At 40.1% G+C, this 25,216-nt stretch overlaps 1 protein-coding gene across 6 annotated transcripts in view; it reads right to left on the reverse strand.

The window, feature by feature from the left end:
- ERCC6L2 (ERCC excision repair 6 like 2) overlaps positions 1-23,639 on the reverse strand; it is a 139,096-nt gene extending 115,457 nt beyond the window's left edge. For 4 of the 6 annotated variants that reach the window (XM_082630971.1, XM_082630969.1, XM_082630967.1 and 1 more), the window contains exons 1-2: positions 23,431-23,639; positions 17,978-18,402 (exon numbers count right to left, since the gene is read on the reverse strand). In XM_082630971.1, coding sequence (XP_082487097.1) covers positions 17,978-18,402; positions 23,431-23,512 — 507 coding nt within the window. In that variant the 5' untranslated portion in view covers positions 23,513-23,639. Of the gene's footprint in view, positions 1-17,977; positions 18,403-18,624; positions 18,935-20,207; positions 20,342-23,430 lie in introns of those variants that run through there. The other 2 variants (XM_082630968.1, XM_082630970.1) reach the window with 2 other exon arrangements.
- Positions 23,640-25,216: the final 1,577 nt, after the last annotated feature.

Genomic DNA, 25,216 nt, shown 5'->3' on the forward strand with positions numbered 1-25,216 from the left:
CCCCACATCCAAATACAAAGGAGAAGCCACAATGAGACAGTAGGAGGGACGCAACCACAGTGAAATCAAATCTCATAACTGCTGGGTGGGTGACTCACAGACTGGAGAACACTTACACCACAGAAGTCCATCCATTGGACTGAAGGTTCTGAGCCCCACTTCAGGCTTCCCAACCTGGGGGTCCGGCAATGGGAGGAGGAATTCCTAGAGAATCAGACTTTGAGGGCTAGTGGGATTTGATTGCAGAACTTTGACAGAACTGGGGTAAACAGAGACTCCACTCTTGGAGGGAACATACAAAGTACTGTGCACATCGGGACCCAGGGGAAGGAGCAGTGACCCCATAGGAGACTGAACCAGACGTACTTGCTAGTGATGGACGGACTCCTGCAGAGGCGAGGGGTGGCTGTGTCTCACTGAGAGGACAAGGACACTGGCAGCAAAAGTTCTGGGAAGTACTCCTTGGTGTAAGTGCTCCCAGAGTCTGCCATTAGGCCCACCAAAGAGGCTGGGTAGGCTCCAGTGTTGGGTCGCCTCAGGCCAAACAACCAAAAGGGAGGGAACCCAACGCCACCCATCAACAGACAAGCAGATTAAGTTTTACTGAGCTCTGCCCACCAAAGCAGTAGCCAGCTCTACCCACCAACAGTCCCTCCTATCAGGAAACTTGCACAAGCCTTTTAGATAGCCTCATCCACCTGAGGGCAGACAGCAGAAGCAAGAAGAACTACAATCCTGCAGACTGTGGAACAAAAACCACATTCAGAGATAGACAAGATGAAAAGGCAGAAGGCTATGTACCAGATGAAGGAACAAAATAAAACCCCAGAAAAACAACTAAATAAAGTGGAGATGGGTAACGTTCCAGAAAAAGAATTCAGAATAATGATAGTGAAGATGATCCAGGATCTCGGAAAAAGAATGGAGGCAAATATTGAGAAGATGCAAGTAATCTTTAACAAAGACCTAGAAGAATTAAAGAACAAACAAAAAGAGATGAACAATACAATAACGGAAATGAAAAATACACTAGAAGGAATCAATAGCAAAAAAACTGAAGCAGAAGAACTGATAAGTGACCTGGAAGACAGAATGGTGGAATTCACTGCTGCAGAACAAAATAAAGAAAAAAGAATGAAAAGAAATGAAGACAGCCTAAGAGACTTCTGGGACAACATTAAATGCAACAAAATTCGCATTATAGGGGTCCCAGAAGGAGAAAAAAGAGAGAAAGGACCTGAGAAATATTTGAAGAGATTATAGACGAAACTTCTCTAACATGGGAAAGGAAATATCTACTCAAGTCCAGGAAGTGCAGAGACTCCCATACAGGATAAATCCAAGAAAAAACATGCCGAGACACACAGTAATCAAATTGGCAAAAATTAGACAAAGAAAAATTATTGAAAGCAGCAAGGGAAAAACGAAAAATAATATACCAGGGAACTCCCAAAAGGTTAACAGCTGATATCTCAGGTGAAACTCTACAAGCCAGAAGGGAGTGGCATGACATATTTAAAGTATTGAAAGGGAAGACCCTACAACCAATATTACTCTACTGGCAAGGATCTCATTCAGATTCAATGGAGAAATCAAAAGCTTTACAGACAAGCAAAAGCTAAAAGAATTCAGCACCACCAAACCAGCTCTACAACAAATGCTAAAGGAACATCTCTAACTGGGAAACACAAGAGAAGAAAAGGACCTACAAAAACAAACCAGAAACAATTAAGAAAATGGTAATCGGAACATACATATCGATAATTGCCTTAAACATGAATGGATTAAATGCTCCAACCAAAAGACACAGGTTTGCTGAATGGATACAAAAACAAGACCCATATATATGCTGTCTACAAGAGACCCACTTCAGACCTAGGGACACACACAGACTGAAAGTGAAGGGATGGAAAAAGATATTCCATGCAAATGGAAATCAAAAGAAAGCTGGAGTAGCAATACTCATATCAGATAAAATTGACTTTAAAATAAAGAATGTTACAAGAGACAAGGAGAGGAGGAGCTTCAAGATGGAGGATGACTAAGACATGGAGATCACCTTCCTCCCCACAAATACATCAGAAATACATCTACATGTGGAACAGCTCCTACAGAACACCTACTGAACGCTGGCAGAAGACATCAGACCTCCCAAAAGTCAAGAAGCTCCCCATGTATCTGGGTAGGGCAAAAGAAAAAAGTAAAAACAGAGACAAAAGAATAGGGACGGACCTGCACCAGTGGGAGGGAGCTGTGAAGGAGGAAAGGTTTCCACATGCTAGGAAGCCCCTTAGCAGGCGGAGACTGTGGGTGGCGGAGGGGGGAAGCTTCAGAGCCACGGAGGAGAGCGCAGCCACAGGGGTGCAGAGGGCAAAGCAGAGAAATTCCTGCATGGAGGGTCGGTGCTGACCAGCACTCACCAGCCCGAGAGGCTCGTCTGCTTACCCGCTGGGATGGGTGGGGGCTGGGAGCTGAGGCTCGGGCTTCGGAGATCAGATCCCAGGGAGACGACTGGGGTTGGCTGTGTGAAAACAGCCTGAAAGGGGCTAGCGCGCCACGGCTAGCCAGGAGGGAGTCCGGGAAAAGGTCTGAAACTGCCAAAAAGGCAAAGGACTTTTTCTTACCTCTTTATTTCCTGGTGCGCGAGGAGAGGCAATTAAGAGCTCTGCTTAAAGGAGCTCCAAAGACGGTCATGAGCTGCGGCTATCAGCACGGACCCCAGAGACGGCCATGATACGCTAAGGCTGCTACTGTAGCCACCAAGAAGCCTGTGTGCAAACACAGGTCACTATCCACACCTCCCCTCCCGGGAGCCTGTGCAGCCCGCCACTGCCAGGGTCCTGTGATCCAGGTACAACTTCCTCAAGAGAACACACGGCACGCCTCAGGCTGTTGCAAAGTCACGCTGGCCTCTGCCACCACAGGCTAGCCCCACACTCCCTCCCCGAGGCCTAAGTGAGCCAAAGCCCGCTAATCAGCTTCTCCTTTAACTCCATCCTGTCTGAGCAAACAACAGACACCCTCAGGTGACCTACATGCAGAGGCCGGGCCAAATCCAAAGCTGAATCCCAGGAGCTGTGCAAACAAGGAAGAGAAAGGGAAATCTCTCCCAGCAGCCTCAGGAGCAGCCGATTAAATCTCCACAGTCAACTTGATGTACCCTGCACCTATGGAATACCTGAATAGACAATGAATCATCCCAAATTCAGGAGGTGGACTTTGGGAGCTATGATATATATATACTTTTCCCTTTTTCTCTTCTTGTGAGTCTGTATGTGTATGCTTCTGTGTGTAATTTTGTCTGTATAGCTTTCCTTTTTTTTTTTTTTTTTTGCGGTACGCAGGCCTCTCACTGCTGTGGCCTCTCCTGTTGCGGAGCACAGGCTCCGGACGCGCAGGCTCAGCGGCCATGGCTCACAGGCCCAGCCGCTCCGCGGCATGTGGGATCTTCCCGGACCGGTGCACGAACCAGTGTCCCCTGCATCGGCAGGCGGACTCTCAACCACTGCGCCACCAGGGAAGCCCTAGCTTTCCTTTTATTATTTCTCCTAGGGTCTGTCTGTCCGTTTTTTTGTTTTTTTTTTAATTACTTAAAAAAATTTTAATGCTTCTTTTTTGTTTTTTATCTTAATAAGTGTTTTTTTAATTTAATTTGATTTTATCTTTTTCTTTCTTTTTTTCTCCCTTGTATTCTGAGCCGTGTAGATGACAGCTCCTGGTGCTCCAGCCAGGCCTCAGGGCTGTGCCTCTGAGGTGGAAGAGGAAAGTTCAGGACATTGGTCCACCAGAGACCTCCTGGCCCCACGTAATATCAAACGGCAAAAATCCCCGAGACATCTCCACCTCAATGCCAAGACCCAGCTCCACTCAACAACCAGCAAGCTACAGTGCTGGACACCCTATGTCAAACAACTAGCAAGAAAGGGACACAACCATACCCATTAGCAGAGAGGCTGCCTAAAATCATAATAATGTCACAGACACCCCAAAACACACCACCAGACATGGACCTGCCCACCAGAAAGACAAGATCCAGCCTCATCCACCAGAACACAGGCAGCAGTCCCCTCCACCAGGAAGCCTACACAACCCACTGAACTAACCTTAGCCATTGGAGGCAGACACCAAAAACAATGGGAACTACGAAACTGCAGCCTGCAAAAAGGAGACCCCAAACACAGTAAGTTAAGCAATATGAGAAGACAAACACACAGCAGATGAAGGAGCAACAGAAAAACTCACCAGACCAAACAAATGAAAAGGAAATAGGCAGTCTACCTGAAAAAGGATTTAGAATAATGACAGTAAAGATGATCCAAAATCTTGGAAATAGAATGGAGAAAATACAAGAAACGTTTAACAAGGACCTAGAAGAACTAAAGAGCAAAGAAACAGTGATGAATAACACAATAAATGAAATTAAAAATTCTCTAGAAGGGATCAATAGCAGAATAACTGAGGCAGAAGAATGGATAAGTGATCTGGAAGATAAAATAGTGGAAATAACTACTGCAGAGAAGAATAAAGAAAAAAGAATGAAAAGAATTGAGGACAGTCTCAGAGACCTCTTGGAAAATATTAAACGCACCAACATTCAAACTATAGTGGTCCCAGAAAAAGAAGAGGAAAAGAAAGGGACTGAGAAACTATTTGAAGAAATTAAAGTTGAAAACTTCCCTAATATGGGAAAGGAAATAGTTAATCAACTACAGGAAGCACACAGAGTCCCATACAGGATAAATCCAAGGAGAAACACACCAAGACACATATTAATCAAACTATCAAATATTAAATACAAGAAAAAATATTAAAAGCAGCAAGGGAAAAACAACAAATAACATACAAGGGAATCCTCATAAGGTGAACAGCTGATCTTTCAGCAGAAACTCTGCAAGCCAGAAGGAAGAGGCAGGACATATTTAAAGTGATGACAGGGAAACACCTACAACAAAGATTACTCTACCGAGCAAGGATCTCATTCAGATTTGACAGAGAAACTACAACCTTTACAGACAAGCAAAAGCTAAGAAAATTCAGCACAACCAAACCAGCCTTTCAACAAATGCTAAGGGAACTTCTCTAGGCAGGAAACACATGAGAAGGAAAAGACCTACAATAACAAACCCAAAACAATTAAGAAAATGGTAATAGGAACATACATATCGACAATTACCTTAAATGTAAATGGGTTAAATGCTCCAACCAAAGACATAGACTGGCTGAATGGATACAAAAACAAGACCAGTATACATGCTGTCTAAAAGCGACCCACTTCAGACCTAGGGACACATACAGACTGAAAGTGAGGGGATGGAAAAAGATATTCCATGCAAATGGAAATCAAAAGAGGTTGGAGTAGCAATTCTCATATCAGACAAAATAGACTTTAAAACAAAGACTATTACAAGAGACAAAGAAGGACACTACCTAATGATTAAGAGATCAATCCAAAAAGAAGATATAACAATTGTAAACATTTATGCACCCAACATAGGAGCACCTCAATACATAAGGCAAATACTAACAGCCATAAGAGGCTACAAAAAGGAAAATTATAGGCCAATATCTTTGATGAATATAGATGCAGAAATCCTCAACAAAACATTAGCAAACCAAATCCAACAATACATAAAAAGGATCATACACCATGATCTAGTTAGATTCATTCTGGAGTCACAAGGATGTTTCAACACATGTGAATCAATCAGTGTGATACACCACATTAACAAAAGGTAACAAAAACGACATGATCATCTCAATAGACAGAAAAAGCATTTGACAAAATTCAACATCCATTCATGATAAAGAAAAATCTCAATAAAATGGGTATAGAGGGAACATATCTCAACATAATAAATACAATTTGCAACAAACACACAGCCAAAGTAATACTCAACTGTGCAAAGCTGAAAGCCTTCCCTTTAAATTCAGGAACAAGACAAGGATGCCCACTCTCACCACTTCTATGCAACAGGGTACTTGAAGTTTTAGCCACAGCAGTCAGACCAGAAAAAGAAATAAAAGATCCAAACGGGAAGGGAAGAGGTACTGTCACTATTTGCAGATGACATGATACTCTATATAGAGAACCCAAAATTCTCCACCCTAAAACTATTAGAACTAATAAATGAACTCAGGAAGGTAGCAGGATACAAGATTGATATACAGAAATCTGTTGTATTTCTTTACACTGATAATGAAATGTCAGAAAAAGAAAGTAAAAAAAAAAATCCCATTTAAAACTCACATTAAGAAAGAAAGAAAAAAAAACAACCCTAGGAATAAACTTAACCAAAGAGGTGAAAGACCAATATGCCAGGGGTCCCTAACCCCCGGGCCATGGACTGTTATTGAGCTTTAGCCTGTTAGGAAATGAGCTGCACAGCAGGAAGTGAGTGGTGGGTGAGTGAGCAAAGCTTCATCTGCTGCTCCCCATTGCTCGCATTACTGCCTGAACCATCGCTTGCATTAGCGCCTGAACCGTTCCTCCCCCCCAACCTGTGGAAAAATTGTCTTCCATGAAACCAGTCCCTGGTGCCAAAAAGGTTGGGGACCACTGCTATACGCTGAAAACTATAAAACATTGGTAAAGGATATCGAAGATGATTCAAAGGAATGGAAAACTATCTCATGCTCTTGGAAGAAGCATTGGAAGAATTAATATTGTTAAAATGGCAAGCCAGCATGCACACATTCCTTGGAATAGAGTCTAGATTTCTCCAGCCCTTCTGTCTGTCCCAGTGGTTTTTTCCACAGGCAATGGAGCCTGTCTCCTCTACACAGGATGCCAGGACTGGGATGCCCAGATTATGCTTCAACCTGCTCACTCCTGAGGAAAGGGTCTGCCCATGTGGACCTTCTCTTTCTTTCAGATCCTTCCCAGGCATGCAGGTCCTGATCCAATGCCATTTTTTTCCATCATACCTGGTTATGTGGTGATCTTTCTTGCAGCTTTGCTTGTTAGGAGTTCTTCTGCCAGTTTCCAGTTAGTTTTCCATGAGAATTGTTCCACATGTAGATATATTTTTTATGTGTCTATGGAGGGGAGGTGACCTCCACATCCTGTTACTCTGGCATCTTGATCCCACCTCCTGAATATTTTTTTTTTTTTTTTTTTTTTTTTTTTTTTTTTTTTTTTTTTTTTGCGGTATGCGGGCCTCTCACTGTTGTGGCCTCCCCCGTTGCGGAGCACAGGCTCCGGATGCGCAGGCCCAGCGGCCATGGCTCACGGGCCCAGCCGCTCCGCGGCATATGGGATCCTCCCAGACCGGGGCACGAACCCGTATCCCCTGCATCGGCAGGCGGACTCTCAACCACTGCGCCACCAGGGAGGCCCCTGAATATTTTTAATATAACCTGATAAAAGATCTTTGATACATGCCCACTATTTCCACTTTATAATTTTTTTAGTCAATTTAAAGTTATTTATACTTTGTATTCAAAGATATGTAACTGAAGTTTAGAATTTAGTGAATTCATAGATGATGTAAGTATTCACCTTGGGTTCTCAACACTTCCTAGAATATAACTTAAAACAGAAAGAATCATAGAAAATGTATAATAAAAAGTTTAGGCAACTGGGGTATTAAATGTAAAAGAACATGGGGAAACTTTCTATGGTGAGGGAAATGTTCTATACCTTGATTACAGTACTGATTACAAATATATATATACACACATATATATATTTGTCAAAACTCATTCATCTTAAGGATGTGTACATTTTACTGTTTGTAATCATACCATCACACACACTGATACATATATTCTTTTAAATTATAGGCAACTGGTCTTCAAAGGCTACTGATAAGGCAAAAAAAAAAATACCTATTAGCTACCATACAACAGTTTAAATGAGGCACTATAAGACCTAATCCACTGCTTTCCTCTTCACTCATCTCAGATTGTTTCATTATAGGAAAACTACAGGCGTACCTCATCTTATTGCACTTCACTTTATTGCACTTCACAGATAATTGTGTTTTTTATAAATTGAAGGTTTGTGGCAACTCTGTGTCAAGCAAGTCTATCAGTGCCATTTTCCCAACAACATTTGCTCACTTCATGTCTCTGTGTCACATTTTGGTAATTCTCACAATATTTGAAACGTTTTCACTGTTATTATATTTCTTATGGTGATCTGTGATCAGTGACCTTTGATGTTATTATTCAAATTGTTTTGGGGTGCCATGAACTGTGCCCACATACGGCAGCAAACTTAATCAATAAATATTGTGTGTATTCTAACTGCTCCACCAACCAGCTGTTCCCCTCTCTCCTTCTTTCTCCTTGCGACTCTATAGTCCCTGGGACACAATATTGAAATTAGGCCAATTAATACCCTACAGTGACCTCTAAGTGTTCAAGTGACAGAGAGAATCACGTCTCTGACTTTAAATCAAAAGCCAGAAATGATTAAGCTTAGTGAGGAATGCATGTGAAAAGCCAAGACAGGCCAAAAACAAGGCACCTTGCACAAAACAGCCACATTATGAATGCACAAGAAAAGTTCTTGAAGGAAATGAAAAGTGTTACTCCAGGGCTTCCCTGGTGGCGCAGTGGTTGAGAATCCGCCTGCCGATGCAGGGGACATGGGTTCGTGCCCCGGTCCGGGAAGATCCCATATGCCACGGAGCGGCTAGGCCCGTGAGCCACAGCCGCTGAGCCTGTGCGTCCGGAGCCTGTGCTCCGCAACGGGAGAGGCCACAACAGTGAGAGGCCCGCGTACCGCAAAAAAAAAAAAAAAAAAAAAAAAGTGCTACTCCAGTGAACACATGAATGATAAGAAAGTGAAACAGCCTTATTGCTGATATGAAGAAAGTTTTAGTGATCTGGATAGAAGATCAAACAAGCCACAATAACTCCCTTAAGCCAAAGCCTAATCTAGAGCAAGGCCCTAACTCTCTTCAACTCTACAAAGGCTGAGAGAAGTGAAGAGGCTGCAGAATAAGAGTTTGAAGCTAGCAGAGTTGATTCATGAGGTTTAAGGAAAGAAGCCATCTCCATAACGTAAAAGTGTAAGGTGAAGCAGCAAGTGCCAACATACAGCAAGTTACCCAGATCTAGGTAACTAATTAATGTTGGTGGCTACACTGAACAACAGATTTTTAATGTAGACAAAACAGCTTTATATTGTAAGAAGATGCCATCTAGGACTTTCATACCTAGAGAGGAGAAGTTAATGCCTGGCTTCAAAACTTCAAAGGACAGGCTGACTCTCTTAAGGGCTAATGCAGCTGGTAACTTAAGTTGAAGCCAATGCTCATTTACCATTCTGAAAACGCTAGGGCCCTTTAAAATGATGCTAAATCTACTCTACCTATGCTCTATAAATAGAATAACAAAGCCTGGATGACAGCACATCTGTTCACAACATAGTTGACTAAATATTTTAAGCCCACTGTTGAGACCTACCACTCAGAAAAAAAAGATTCCTTTCAAAATATTACTGCTCATTGACAATGTACTTGTTAACCCAACAGCTCTAATGGAGATGTACAATAAAATCAGTGTTGTTTTCATGTCTACTATCACAACATCCATTCTGCAGCTCATAGATCAGAAGTCAGTTAAATTTTCAAGTCTTACTATTTAAAATATATACTACATAAGGCGATAACTGTCATAGATAGTGATTCCTCTGATGGATCTGGGCAAAGTAAATTGAAAACCTTCTGGAAAGGATTCACCATTCTGGATGTCATTAAGAACATTCATGATTCATGTAAAGAGGTCAAAATATCAACATTAACAGGAATTCAGAAGTTGATTCCAACCCTCATGGATGACTTTTGTAAGGTTCAAGACTTCAGGGGAGGAAGTATCCACAGATGTGGTGGAAACAGCAAGAGAACTAGAATTACAGGTTGAAGATGTGACTGAACTGCTGCCATATTATGAGAAAACTATAGGGATGAGGAGTTGCTTCTTATTCATAAGCAAAGAAAGTGGTTTCTTGAGATGAAATCTACTCCTGGTGAAGGTGCTATGAAGACTGCTGAAATGACAACAAAGGATTTAGAATACTACATAAACTTAGTTGATAAAGCAGTGGCAGAGTATTTTTTTAATTAAGGTATGTACATTGTTTTTTTAGACATAACACTATTGCATGCTTAATAGACTACAGCATAGTGTAAATATAACTTTTATGTGCACTAGCAAACCAAAAAATTCGTGTGACTTGCTTTATTATGATATCACTTTACTGCAATGGTCTGGAACTGAACCCACAATATCTCTGAGGTATGCTTATATAGTCCTAATTATGATAATTCATAATTCAATCTGTTCATCTATCTGATATACAATCTTAACTCTAACTTGTCAAATTCCATGAAACAAAGATACATAAAATGTCTATTTTACTGCAAAATCTCATCTTTAGAAGAAGTTCCATAAAAGATGATTAAATTTGTAAGCTCTAATTATGGATTAGCTTTACTTAATTCACTAAATACATTAATGATTTTAAAGAAAAATTTTGCATCCCTTTAAAATAGTCTACACTACCTCTTAACAGATTATTCACCCACCCCCTAAAATGTAAGTTGAAATGAAAATAAATGTGAATTTAGTTGAGAATACACACTAACTAGAAAGGCTAACTTAAAACCACTGACAAACTTTTTAGCTCATTATATTGGGGTAATGCTAGCAGTAATGTGTCAACATCCAGAAGGCAGACAGAGAGAAAGAGAGAATGCAAAGAATAGCACAGGTGGATTTTATGTACCAAGACTGTAAATAGCACTCATCACTTCCACCCTCATCTCTGTTGACAAGCCCAAGACATGAAAGGGGAATTGGGAAACGTATTCTTTGTCATTTGGCCACAACTCCAAGAAGGCAAAGGGAATACATAATTTTGGTGTAGATCTAGCCATCTCTGTCACTCATACTAGCACAGGAGAGGTCTATCAAAATCTTAATTCACAGAAGGAGAACAACATATTTACAATGTAGGTTTACAAAACTAATCTAAAAAAAAAAACAGAACATGCTTTAATGTGGAATACAGTAGTTCTAAAATTATGATTAAAGATGAAAAGAACAAAAAACTATTTAATCAGCCACCTATAGAACAGTAAAAGGCCAAAAACTGCATTTCAGAAATGATATATCACTCTGGGAAAGCTTTGTTTTTACAGGCGTTCCTTTGAAACTGTCAGGCTAACATTTTTATAGGCCATCTTTTCTCATACACAGTCAGCTCGTGATATATAGCATAAGTCAGAGACAGGCAAATAACGCAACAAACCTCCTCTTAGATCAACAGAAGGCAGAGCAAAAATTGTTTATTTCTTATAGGATTAAAAAAAAAAAACCTACTTTCCTTATTTTTCATCTCCCTGGGAGATAAAAAGGTAAGCAAGTACTTTGGAATCATACTTCAAAAAGTATGATGACTTTTGCTTGCTTTAAACAACAGAAACAACAAAGTGCTGTTTGAAAAGGGGACCTAGCACATTTATCTTTACAAAGTTCTACTTCTAAAACCTGAAGTACATGCCAAAACAAGAAAAGCAATTTATCTTCAAAATGCTAAGACATTTTTGTTTCTGCTTTAAAGGCTTTGTGCCTCTGGAGGTTAATTCACCTTTCACATTGGATGTCATGGCATTTTCTCCATGAATGAAAATAAAGACAATATGATTATTTTCTTTATTACTATATTCCTGAGTGAACAACATGACTTGTGATCTAAAGAAATTTTAAATTTTAGTATACCTTTTGAATCAACTAAAGATCATATTATCCAAAAAATAGTATTGACAATAACCTAAGAAAGCTGTAATTATCAGCAATCCCACCATTTCTCTCAGGATTGAGGTTCACTATACCTATATTTTTTAAATGTATAGTAATGACATTTTTTATAATATCAAATAATATAAAAACAAAGATTCAAAGAAAATCTTTACAGTTTGCAAAATTTTATCTCTCCTCTGCTGCTCAAAAAGTACTAATACCATCTTCTTCACATAGCAGATGGGGAAATAAACACGTAAAACACATATGTACTTATTTAATAATAGTGTTTTAAGACTTTGTGCCTATGAAAGCTAATTACCAAATTAAGATTTTCAAAATCACTTTGATTCAATGAATGAGTTCTTTTATGATAAACCTTTCAAACACTGTACTAGAACTATGCCATCAGAGAAAAAAAGAAACAAAAAAACCCTCAACGTCCTAACTGATATCACTCAAATTAGTTTTAAATTTTGGTGAACTTTCAAAAGCAAACCCAACAAAAAAAGCAAAGGATGAAAATACCAACTTCCTGGGAAACCTTCCTTGACACCCCCAGGCAGGCTTGCTTCTCCACTTAATTCCACTGGAATATCAGACTGGGTGATGGCCCCTTAACTACATTTCTTTTCATCATCATTTGTGACCTCTGTAAGGGTAGTGATCATGCACATCTATTAGGCTCTTCAGTGCCTATCACAGGGCCTGGACCACGCTAAGTGCTTAATAAATGTCAACTAATTGAATGAATGAATACAGTTAATTAAAAGCTGAACAAAAGGTTGCAAGATGGAGGCAGCAAAGGGAAGAGAAAGAAGGGGAAAAAAGTACTAGAATGGAAATTAAAATGGTTACTTCCGCGGCTTCCCTGGTGGCGCAGTGGTGGAGAGTCCGCCTGCCGGTGCAGGGGATGCGGGTTTGTGCCCCGGTCCGGGAGGATCCCATGTGCCGTGGAGCGGCTGGGCCTGTGAGCCATGGCCACTGAGCCTGCACGTCAGGAGCCTGTGCTCCGCAACGGGAGAGGCCACAACAGTGAGAGGCCCGCGTACCGCAAAAAAAAAAAAAAAAAAGTTACTTCCTGTATGTGTCCTTAGAGGGAAGCCATTTAGTACTCCTGTGCCTCAGTTTCTTCATTTAAAGAAGCTGAACAAGATTATCTCTAATATTATTTGTTTCTACAATTTTATTTTAAAAATGAGATGGTCATCTTATGTATAAATATTCACATAGACTAAACACTCTCTTAATCAACCTTCACTGAACCAACTCACCAGATTAACAAGTTTTCCATCACCTCTGAAAAATGTATAGTCTGAGCAAAGGTTTTTAAACTTTAGTGGACCTCAAATTGCCTAGAGGGTTTGTTAAAACACAGATTGCTGGGCCCCACCCCCTGAGTTTCTGATTCAGTATGTCTGGGACAAGACCCAAGAATTTACAATTCTAACAAATTCCAGGTAATGCTGATGCTGTTGGCCCAGAAATCACACTTTTGAGAAACACGGCCTTATAGTAAATGCCCATTCAACTCCATTCCTATCATTTGAGCTGTTTGATTATCAAAGGTCAGTTTCCCAAACCTGTATATTCCAGTTGAAATTGTTTATTATAGTTACATTAGCTGTTTAAATATCATGTAAATATATAGTCATTTTCAAATTACCTTTGAATTAGGTGTGAGATTTCTGTAAAACACTAAGAAATTTTCATAAAAATCTAGGATTTTGCATTCTTTCCCAATTTAACTTCTTAGTCCAATTAAAAATTAAAAGTGAAAATAGTGGTGATAGAATTATTGGTGTTGAAAAAATCATGGGCACAAATAGACATGAGGAAACTTTTGGAGTGATACATTATTTTTTTTTTTTTTTCGGTACACGGGCCTCTCACTGTTGTGGCCTCTCCCATTGCGGAGCACAGGCTCCGGACGCACAGGCTCAGCCGCTCTGTGGCATGTGGGATCTTCCCGGACTGGGGCACGAACCCGTGTCCCCTGCATCGGCAGGCGGACTCTCAAACGCTGCGCCACCAGGGAAGCCCTGGAGTGATATATTATTTTGATTGTGGTACTGCAGTGATCATTTCTTGGGTGCAAATATATGTAAAACTTATCGAATTGTACACTATAAATTTACACAGTTATTGTATGTCAATTATACCTTAATCAAATACATAAACAACACACAAACTTACACATATACACACAACCAACAAAAATTTAATAAGACTGACAAAACCAAATTTTGTGAGGTTATTGAGTAACCATAACTGATACACTGCTGATAGGAATGAAAGAAAAGTGTTTCCAAAGTGTCCGTTTCATACAAAACTAAACACACATCACCTTATGACCAAGTAATTCCATTCCTAATTATTTACCCAAGAGAAAGGGATACACAAGAGATTGTTCAAGAAAGTTCTTAACAGTTTTATTTCTAACAGCTAAAAAATGGAAATAGCTCAGGTGTCCATCAGCAGGAGCATGGATAAACAGAATGCAGCATCCATACAACTCAGCAATACTACTCAGCAGTAACAAGAAACAAACTACCCATGCACTCAATAACAAGATGAATCACAAAATATTATGCTAAGTAAAAGAAGCCTTATATAAGAATACATCTGCGGGCTTCCCTGGTGGCACAGCGGTTGAGAGTCCGCCTGCCGATGCAGGGGACACAGGTTCGTGCCCCGGTCCGGGAGGATCCCACATGCCGCAGAACGGCTGGGCCCGTGAGCCATGGCCGCTGAGCCTGCGCTCCACAATGGGAGAGGCCACAACAGTGAGAGGCCCACGTACCACCAAAAAAAAAAAAAAAAAAAAGAATACATCTGTATGATCCCATTTATATTAAAAGGCAAAACTAATCTATGATATAAAAAAGCAAAACAATGATGTCTCTTGGGGGTGGCAGGAAGGAACGTGAAGACATCTTCTGGAGTGATAATGCTCTATATCCTGAAAGAGCTTACACAGTTTAGCCAGATTACACAGAGACATGTATTTGTCAAATCTCATGGAATTGTGGGTACATTTAAGATTTCTGCATTTCATTGTAAATCTTACTTCAAAATGAAAAAAATAATAATTATAATTAAATATTGAACCTTGGTAATGATATGCATGTTCAAGTGTTTGGGGATAAAACATACTAATGTATGCCACTTTAAAACTCAACAAAAGATGGTGGGATGGATGGATATGTGAATAAGCCATAAATAATGAAATGTTAACAGAATCTAGGTGGTAGGTATGTGGGTATTCATTGTACAATTGTTCCAGCTCTTCTATGTGTTTGAAAAGCTTCATAACAAGATGTTGAGGAAAAATCAGTTTGTAAGGTAGTAGGGATTCCATTTTTTGCATATTTATGTATGTCTGTGTGTTCATCAACATGCACATATGAAGCATATGCATGTATATATTTATGTATGTTGTATATGCAACTATTCCCTCTCAATCAGATCCTTCCAATTCACTTTAAACATACTCAAGTTCCCCCTATCCCCAAATGGTTCAAAACAAACAAAAAAGATATCCCATCCTCCTTCAGCTACTTAGACTAGGTCGTATAAAGAGATGAGCACACTTCTGGTGTCCATGTCTTCACCTACTCCATTCTGGCTTGTGCCCCCAGTACTCCAGCAAAATGGCTCTTACTCAAAGATTTCAATGATTTCCAAGTCAGTAGATCAAATGGATATTTTTAAATCCTCATCCCTTGAAGAATGTAAAATATTAAATTTACCCACTTTTCAATTTGGAATGAGGGAAGCAAACTCTTTTGGTATGTAAGACAAGCATTTTTAAAAAGAAGAGCTCAATTTCATACTACGGCCAAGTTAGAATGTATGAAGGGGAAAACTTAAGGGATGAGATCAGAAAAAAGGAAAAAGAAATGAAGAAGTTACTACTATAGTTCAAAGAGTAATTGCCAATGGTCTATTTTCAGAGAACATTTTCACCTAATTCTACTACATTTTAAATTCTAGTGAACTCATTAACTATTGTTCACATTTCTTCAACTGGGTTAGTCATCCTATCCACAGAAGCTCTTAAATGGAACTCCCCAAACCGCCTATTTATGTAGAAATTATTTTCTGAGTTACAAGAATAATAACCAGAGAACTAGGTCCCCAAGGATCAGATAAATCCAGCTATGTATCAAAATTAGTACAAAAACTATTTCCTAATCTTGAGAAGGTGAGCCCTCAAAGATATTCATAGCAGCACTGTCATAGCATATGATACAACTCAAAGCCTTCCAATGATTTCAGTGTGTCAGATAATATAAAATTGTGCAGTAAAATCACTTTTAAAATAATCTTATAAAATGTAAAATAAAGGGAATTTCTTTGTGACATGAGCTTCCAAGATGAAAGTTTAATATGAGCCTAAAATGTGCAGAAGAATTTGAATTGTATTTAGTAGGTTTAGGGTGGGGTTTCCCAAATTGCAGGTCACTTTTTGTAGCACCCTCATGTTTCTGATTTTGAAGGTGAACAGGCATTGACTAGTCAATGACATGTGGGAAAGAACATTCTAGCATGGGCAAAAACAGTAAAAGTATATGTAAAGACAGTCACAGAAGGGCTTTATGATTTATTTTCCTTTAATATTCATCTGCATATCTTGGTCACAGATGGTAGTTTCCAAAAGGCTCCTATCTTTATTTTTGGAACCTGTTCTCCTGAGAAAGTAAATTCGTTTATTCCACAAGCAATTATTTAACACCTTCAATGTGCAAGCCTAGAACTATGTGCATTGTCTGAGATTAAAGGAAAACAGATTATGGCTAATAGAAACACACTATGATTACTGAGGGACTTAATTTTACCCTAGCTTTTTACACCAGAGCTTTATACCTAGCTATTATTTGGCTATTTTCAAATGTTAAACTTAATTTTTCGCTTACCTTTGAACTCCACTAACAATGGAGGTGTCATGAAGAATAAAGTAGCTTAAATTCAATTGTAAAGATGGAAACACAGAAGGACTTAATCACACTAGACAAACACTCCTGAAAATCCAGAGTGATTGCTTAGTATAAAGACTAGGTTCAGAACTCTCATCTTCTTGGATTATAAACCTTTGTGGTACACAGCTTCTGACAAGGCTCCCAATAATCCCCACTTCTTGGTATCCATGACTTTATTTAATGTCCCCCCTTCAGCCCAGTACGGGCTGAACCTCACAACCTGCTTCTAATGATGTGAATATGGCAAAAATGAAGGCTGTCTCTTCTGTGATTAGGTTACAAAAGACCATGACTTCTGTCTCACTAGTGCTCTCTCTTGACCAGTCACTTGTTCTCCCTGTTGAAGCATGCTTCCACACTGTGAGAAGCACCATGAAGAGGCCCATGTGGTAAGGAAGCAAGGAAGGGCTTTGCCAATAGCTCACGAGAAACACAGGCCTCAGTCTAAGAACCCACAAGGAAGTGAATCCTGCAACAACCACACAAGCTAGGAAGTGAATCTTCCCTGGTCCAACCTTGAAATAACTGCAGCCTTATGAGAGGCAGAGCCAGAAGACCCAGCTAAATGGTACCCAGATTCCTGACTCACAGAAACTTTAATATGATAAATGTGTATTGTTTTAAGCTGCTACATTTTGGAATAATGTTATACAGCAATAGATAACTAACATAGAGCCTATCTGCAGAAAAGTATATACATATACAAATTCTGGCACACATTTTAGAGAAATAGGAGGCCTCTCTGAAGTCCACCAATAGAACTCCTAGTGGCCCAGAGATCCCAGACTAAGAAATTTATGCTATGATAAACTCCAACAATATGCACAAAAGGCCTGCAGAAGTCAATTTAACCATGCTATGTAGTTTAACAAATGTCAGAATGCTTTCCTTCCATAAGGTATTACTAAGAAAGTTAAATTACTCTAAATATAATTGATATCTTAGTACTAGTATTACCAAAGGTAAAAACAAGTCAAGTTATACTATAACATCATTTTAAATAATGTATTTCATAGGTACTAAATAAATATTGAGGATAAAATAATGACTGAACACCATCCTTAAGTACTGTGTGAGACAAACACACACACACACACACACACACACACACACACACGAAACAATTATAAGATCTGGGATACAAACAGAAATTTCCATATGGTATCCATTCATGTATGTAATATATATGATATAATATGTATGACTTTATTGAATTTTAATTATAAAGTAATTAAAATAAATACCTGTACTGTTTTTCCAAGTCCCATGTCATCACCAAGAATACACCCTCTTCCTTGGATGAAGTGTTCATAGAGAAACAGGGCTCCTTCCCTTTGGTAGTCTCTCAAATACCTATTAATAGTATAAGGAATAGAGTCTCCATTTTCAGATAATTGAAAAGCAACAGCAGATGATGGAAATTTTCTGTCTGGGAAATAAGGTTTTTCCAAATCTTCATCATCAAATATAAAATTCCTGGAGCAATCTTTAACAGATTTCACTTCTTGAAGTCTTTTAAGAGGTACTTTCCTTTCTTGAAAATCTGAATATAAGATGACTGCAAATGACTTCCCATTTTCATCCACTGTGATAGATTTTATGCTTGCTTCACAAAGTTTTTCATTATCTGGAGAAGGGGCGAGACATCTTTCTCCTGGATACCATATATCTATAATAATAAAAGAGAAAATAAACTTGACAAATCTAACTTATAAAGTAATACCTCATTTATCCACTGCTATGAGAAAAAAGTGTTCCTCACATACCCTTTCCAAAGTCTGAAACAAGATAAATTATACTTATAACATGTACAAATATTTTCCTAAAGTATATTTTCCTCAAGTATATTATCATAATAAAGGGTACATAATTTATTTCCAGTTTTTCTCACCTTGGCTGTGTGTCATAATCTCCCCATATATGCTTCGTCTGTTGATTCTGATTCAGTGGATATGGGCCATGGGCATTTGGTTTTATTATTGTGTTTGGTTGTTACTGCTGAATTCAAAAGGTGACTCTGATGCACAGCCAGGATTGAGAACCACTTATTTAAATATTCATGATGACTCATGAACATTAGGTATAACATTCATGATATGTTAGAGTAACACTGAATAGGACCTGGTAACAGGTAAGCTAAAATCCTCTGAAGAGCAATATTTTTGTGATTCTTCTGTCTGCTTTTTTAGTTACTCCATCTCCTTTCTCTGAAGACAGCTGTTTCTTCTCACTGTCAATATTGCTGCTTCTAAAATGTTGCTTGAATCTGTATACAACTAACCAAGGGAATCTCCAACTCAACTAGAGTGATATGTACCAGCTTTGTCACAGCTTTTTTTCCCTTCTAGGTTTTGAAGAGCCAAGGTTCTTAAAAAAGAGATGAATTCTAAGATCTCTTTCTGCTAAGACTCTATTATTCTTTGAAGAGTCTGACTTGTCTCTATGTACAAATTTATTCTGTGCTTAACTGTAGAGCTTTTTATTTTCTATTCAGAAAATACAGCACTGTGAATGAGGAAGAGGGCCCCTACAGAGTATACTGTTGGTACAATTAAAAGGTACCAAATAGAGGAAATTAAGTAAAAATAATTTCCCAAATGGAATTTCTTATAGCAAGAATCCCAGAGGAATTGTATGGCTACAATTGTAAGGATACTAGGAATTATTTTTCTCACATATTTCTCATTGAGATCATATATCATTGGTAGTTTCCCAGGGACTTCCTAATGATGCTGAATTAGGCTTTTATAACATTCATGATTATAACTAGTACATCTATATTCTCTTCAGCAAGAAGAGCTCATTATACTATTCCTCATCAGTTGTTCCTCAAAAGTAAAACCATTATTCTAATTTTGATTGTTGTTTTTATAAAACAATCAGCAAAAAAATCTGTTCTCCCACTCTAATCTTTGCATCCAAACTGTTTGAGAATTGTTATATTATTCTAAAAGACAAGAGTTTTAATGTGAAAATAAAACCTTTATTCAGGCTTCCCTGGTGGCGCAGTGGTTGGGAGTCCGCCTGCCGATGCAGGGGACGCGGGTTCGTGCCCCGGTCTGGGAGGATCCCACGTGCCACGGAGCGGCTGGGCCCGTGAGCCATGGCCGCTGAGCCTGCGCGTCCGGAGACTGTGCTCCGCAACGGGAGAGGCCGCGGCAGTGAGGGGCCCGCGAACCGCAAAAAAAAAAAAACCTTTATTCACTATACAGGGATAAAAAATAGGTTGATGGGCCCTATTTCATAACAGTACTGTTTGAGCCTTAAAACCTACATTAAGCCTTGCAACAATTCTTAATACATTATTTGTTTCACATGCTTTGTCTACCTATCCAGCAAATGCCTTCTAACTTTTAAAGACTTAATTCATTAATTTATTTTTCAACATATATGATTTAACACCAATTATTTGCTAGAACTGTACCACACAGTTAAAATGAAGAAAACCAATGTCAAAAATAATAGTGATTAAACCTTGCTTAGAACTAGTCTTTCCAAATCTCATTAAAAGGCCATCATTGTCTAACCAACTTTTCAAGGTAGAAAACTTTTAGTCAGTCTTTATTCCTCTTTTTATATTAGTCCCTACATCCTCTCCATCAGAATGTCCTGCTGGCTCTCCCTAAAAAAGAAAAAAAAAAAGTATCACTTTCCTCCATGCCACCATCACTTTAAAACAACTGTTGGTAAACTTTTTCTGTAGAGTCAGATTTTAGCTACTTGTTATTTTACATCTTGCAGGCTATACTGGCTCTTGCCCTTGTAACACGAAAGTAGCCACAGGCACATAAACAAATGGGTATGGCTGTGCTCCAGTAAAACTTTATCTACAAAAAAACAAGTGTCAGGCTGAATTCGGCCTTGACTGTAATTTGCCAAACTTTGGCTTTCTCCTAAGTTACTGCTACAGACTCCATTCTCTATTCTCCATTCTCTCTGCTGACACTATTTCCCTCTACAATCCATTTTCCACATAGCAGCAATAGTGACTATTTAAGAATATAAATTATTAGTAAATCTTTAATTTAGTATCTTTTAATAATGACCCACTGCACAAAGAATAAAGTCCAAGCTCCTTACTATGTATGGCCTATAAGACCCTGTATGATCTTCCTCTACTTACCTCTCCAACTTAATCTATCAATTTTTCCCTTGACTCAAGCATATTAAAGCAGGTCTTTTCTCAGGTGTTTTTATGTCATCGCCTCAGAGATTTTATCTCAGACCACCTTATTTAAAGTACGGAACCCCACTATTCTGTACTATTTTATTGCCTCTATAGCACATATCACAATGTTTAATTATCACGTTCACTTTTTTTAATCTGCCTCTCTCACTAGAGAATAATATCTTTTCCAAGAAAATGTCTGTATTCTTCAAAATTTTATCCCCAGGACCAGCACACAGTAGGCACTCAATAAATGAGCTGAATTTATTAACAAAAACACATCCTTGATTTCATAGAACCTTGACATCTAATGAGAGAGACAAATACTCAAAAGTTCACACACATGAAATTGCTTTAAGTGCTTTGGCAGAACAGAGTGCTGTAAGAAACAGGTACTGAGGAAACAGTTTAAAAAGTAAGGAGATCTAGGGGCTTCCCTACTGGCGTAGTGGTTGAGGGTCCGCCTGCTGATGCAGGGGACGCAGGTTCGTGCCCCGGTCCGGGAAGATCCCACATGCCGTGGAGCGGCTGGGCCCGTGAGCCATGGCCGCTGAGCCTGCATGTCCGGAGCCTGTGCTCCGCAACGGGAGAGGCCACGGCAGTGAGCGGCCCGCGTACCGCAAAAAATAAATAAATAAAATAAAATAAAATAAAATGAAAAAAGTAAGGAGATCTAAGAAGAGAATGTCAGTCAGAGGGCACATACAGCATGTGCAAAATCCTCATGGGCTTCACACAACTTACAGAAGTCTATTTGGTTCCTGAGTTTGGGTAATTTCTAGAACTAAATATTAATAGATTCAGTTAAGTTTGAGCAGGGCGATTATCTCTCAGTATTCAAACTCCAGAACAAATAGCTTAAATTAGGGTGATTTCCTTTTGGACTGAATAGGGGTAAGGCTCCTTTTGATCTGGTCCCTGTGTTCCTCTTTAACTTCATTTCCTCCCTCTCTCCTGATTTCATTCCAAACTGGCCTCCTTGCTATTCCTCAATCATGGTAAGCATACTCCCACCTTAGTCCCCTGAGATTTCTCTTCCTTCCGCCAACGGTCCTCCTAAATACCAAAGTGACTGATTCTTTCACTTCATTCAGGGTTCTGTTCAAATGGCATTTCCTCAGAGGTATCTTCTCTGACCACCCAATTTAACATAGCACTCCCCGCCACTCTCTCTTCCTTCACCCTGCTTGATTCCATTTTCAGAGAAAAATATGAACTGTCTGTTATTGTTTATCTCAACTTAAATATAAGCTCCCCAGAGCAGGGACTTGTGTTCACTGCCATATTCTGGGCACCTGGGACAATGTTTGAAACTCAAATACTTGTCAAATTAACAAATATTTATATATAGCTAACATTTTGAGGGCTTATGTGTGCCAGGCATGCAATTTAGATGTAGTAGTTCATTTAAGCCTCACAGCAACCCTTCATGTAAGTAATATTATTAGTTCCATTTTACAAATGTTGAAACAGATAAAGGTTAACCATGGTCACACAGCTAGAAAGTGCAGAGCCTGGATTTGAACCAAGCTATTTGAACTTGTAACTACAATGCTGTACCAGTTCACACATGAATGAACAATTCCTTGGAACTGAGTAGCCCTGCCCCTTTTAAATGAGGTATGAGCATTCCAGTTACTATAATCTCCACTCAGCAGCTTCATCCATTTATTTCACCTGCCAGGTTTCTATAGGTATTTATATTTGTGGTCGCTGAGTTATAGTGTCATCAATTCCTAGCCATCAGAGCTGAGGCTTGTTACTTAAACGTCTCTGAACTTTAGTTCTGAATCCCTCATCTATTTAATGAGATCAATATCTTCCAAAAAGGAAAACATGTACATAAACAATTAGCATATTTCTGGGCACAGAACAAGCACTCAATATCTGGTAGCTTTTGTTATGTCACTATTAATAATGAAAGCTATTAATTTAGGGGCAAGAAGCCATCCCAGATGACTTGTGGCAGATAACCATACCCTCCTTAAACCCTCTCTTGGTGACTCATTAAAGGTGATCCTGACTCAGTACATCATATATTAAGCTCTTTGTGTAATAAACTGAATGAAATATCTCAACCTTTATTCACCTACTTAATAACAAATTTACCATTCACTAAGAACTGAGGCATACAAGAACAGAGAATAAAAATACCAAGCATGTACTTAGGGTTTATTATGAGCCAGACACTGGGTCACATAAATGCTTTAACACCATCTCATTTAATAATCACAAGAACTCACTCAGCAAAGATCTCAGTTTTACAGACGAAGAAACCACCCAAAGTTGCTCAGCAAATGACTGTCAGAGCCAGCACTAGATCCCAGGGCAGTCTGACTTCAGAGTGCAGGTTCTCAACTCTGAATCACAAAGAACTGTCCCAGCCCTAGAGGTGGTTCACAATCTCCAGCTGTCACTCACAGGAGCCACAGAGTAAAACCCCAACCCCAAGGGAACTGGCAGGAACAGGTCCAACCCTACGCAGTAAAGACAGTTGTCTGGGGAGAGAGGGGAGCTCGGAGCTTATACCTTTGCTGTCGGTTTCCGCGCGGGGCTTCGGGACAGAGAGATCCATCTGGCCAGGGGGAAGGGCCTGGCAGCCTGGTTGCATTTAACACCTGACAGGCGGCGGAGGACCGCCAGGAGGAGGCTGGCGGGCGGACGGCGGCCAACTCCACCTGCCGCCGCCCTCTGTACATCGCCCCCCGACCCCCGAAGCCCGACGTCACGGGACGAGAGGGAGCAAAGGTGGAGCCTGACGGGGTCCCGGGAGAAGGGCCGGTGGCGTTGGAGACAGCGGCAGAGCCGGAGGGCGCTGTGGAAGCTGGCAAGGCGGCGCTCACCTAATCGTCTGGGGCTCCGCCGCCGGGGGAGGACAACAAACAGGCAGGTCGACCCCCTAACCTCCCTCTCAGTAACAGGCCTCCCTCTGGGACCCACCACAACTTCCAGCCCTGACTCGGAAAATCCCGCGAGAACTGGCTCCCGAACTGTTTTCGGGATCTCGCGAGAACAAAATCTTGGTTGACATGGGCGGAGCGATCTTCTGGCCGTCTTTCCTCTAGGAAACCGGTAACACAAACATCCGCGATAGTTGCAAGTATCGCGAAGTTTGATATCGCCTGGTAGCCTGCTGCGGCTCTTGCGGTTGCCGAGAGAGGCAGAAAGATGCTCGTGGGCGTGAACCTGCGGTGGGTCTTCTAAGGGCCGGTAAGGAGGATGGCGGCCTGGCAGGAGACCGTCGTCCCCGCGATCGTATCTTGTGGCTTATATTAGGCGCTTGGTTCCTTCGTCGAGTTGCCGGACACCCAGGGACTTTAGGAGGCGAGCGGTTCCCGCTTGGAGTGCCGCCTCAGCCGTGTGGACACCGACGACTCAGGACACCCAGAGGAGGCATATTTTCTTAGGCCATATACTAAAATGTAGTAAGTTATAAATAACTTCTCTAAGTACAAAACCTGCAACGCATGCCCTAAGTAGAAGGCAAAGGTAAAGATACTGTGAAAACTTGAAAGTGTTTTTTCGTGTACCATCCCAAGTTACCAGTGGTTTGTATAACACGTTATGGGTGAACACTAAGCAAACCATCAGGCTGTTTCGGTAAGCATCTTCAGGGCAGCATACCACTCAGGAATTAATGAATACTGCTCATCTAATACTTTTCCAGACGTTGTATGTAGATTGATCCAAAAATGCTTCATCACATGTTAAAATGTTTTTGTGTGCTGTAGGATATTTCATTGAAGTAGATTAGCCTGCATGGGCCTGTATTAGTTTCCTATGGCTGCTGTAACAAATTATCAAACACTTAATGGCTTAAAACAGCATAAAAGTGTTATCTTATAGTTCTGTAAGTCAGAAGCCTTACATTGGTCTCATTAGGCTAAAATCGAAGTGTCAGCTGGGTTGCCTTCTTTTCTGGAGGCTCTGCAGAGTATGTTTCCTCGCCTTTTCCAGCTTCTAGAGGCTATACACATTCCTTGGCTCATGGACACCCTTCTGTCTTCAAAGCCAGCAATGTTGCATCCCTCTGACCTTTCCATAGTCACATCTCCCTTTAATTGCAGCAGGGAAAGACTATTTGATTTTAAGGGCTCACATGATAAGATTGGGTCCCCCAATAATCCAGGATAATCCTCCCATATCAAGGTCTATACCCTTTTTCACATCAACAAAGTCCCTTTGCCATATAAAGTAACATATTCATGGGTTCCAAGGATTAGGATGTGAATATCTTTGGTGGATCATTATTCGGCCTACCACAGGGTCTTAATGAGAAAAACTATATGGCTATTTGCTCTGTAAATAGGTATCC

The sequence above is a fragment of the Mesoplodon mirus genome (genome assembly GCF_964341445.2).
Source record: "Mesoplodon mirus genome assembly, chromosome: 1".
Taxonomy (NCBI): Eukaryota; Metazoa; Chordata; class Mammalia; order Artiodactyla; family Ziphiidae; genus Mesoplodon; species Mesoplodon mirus.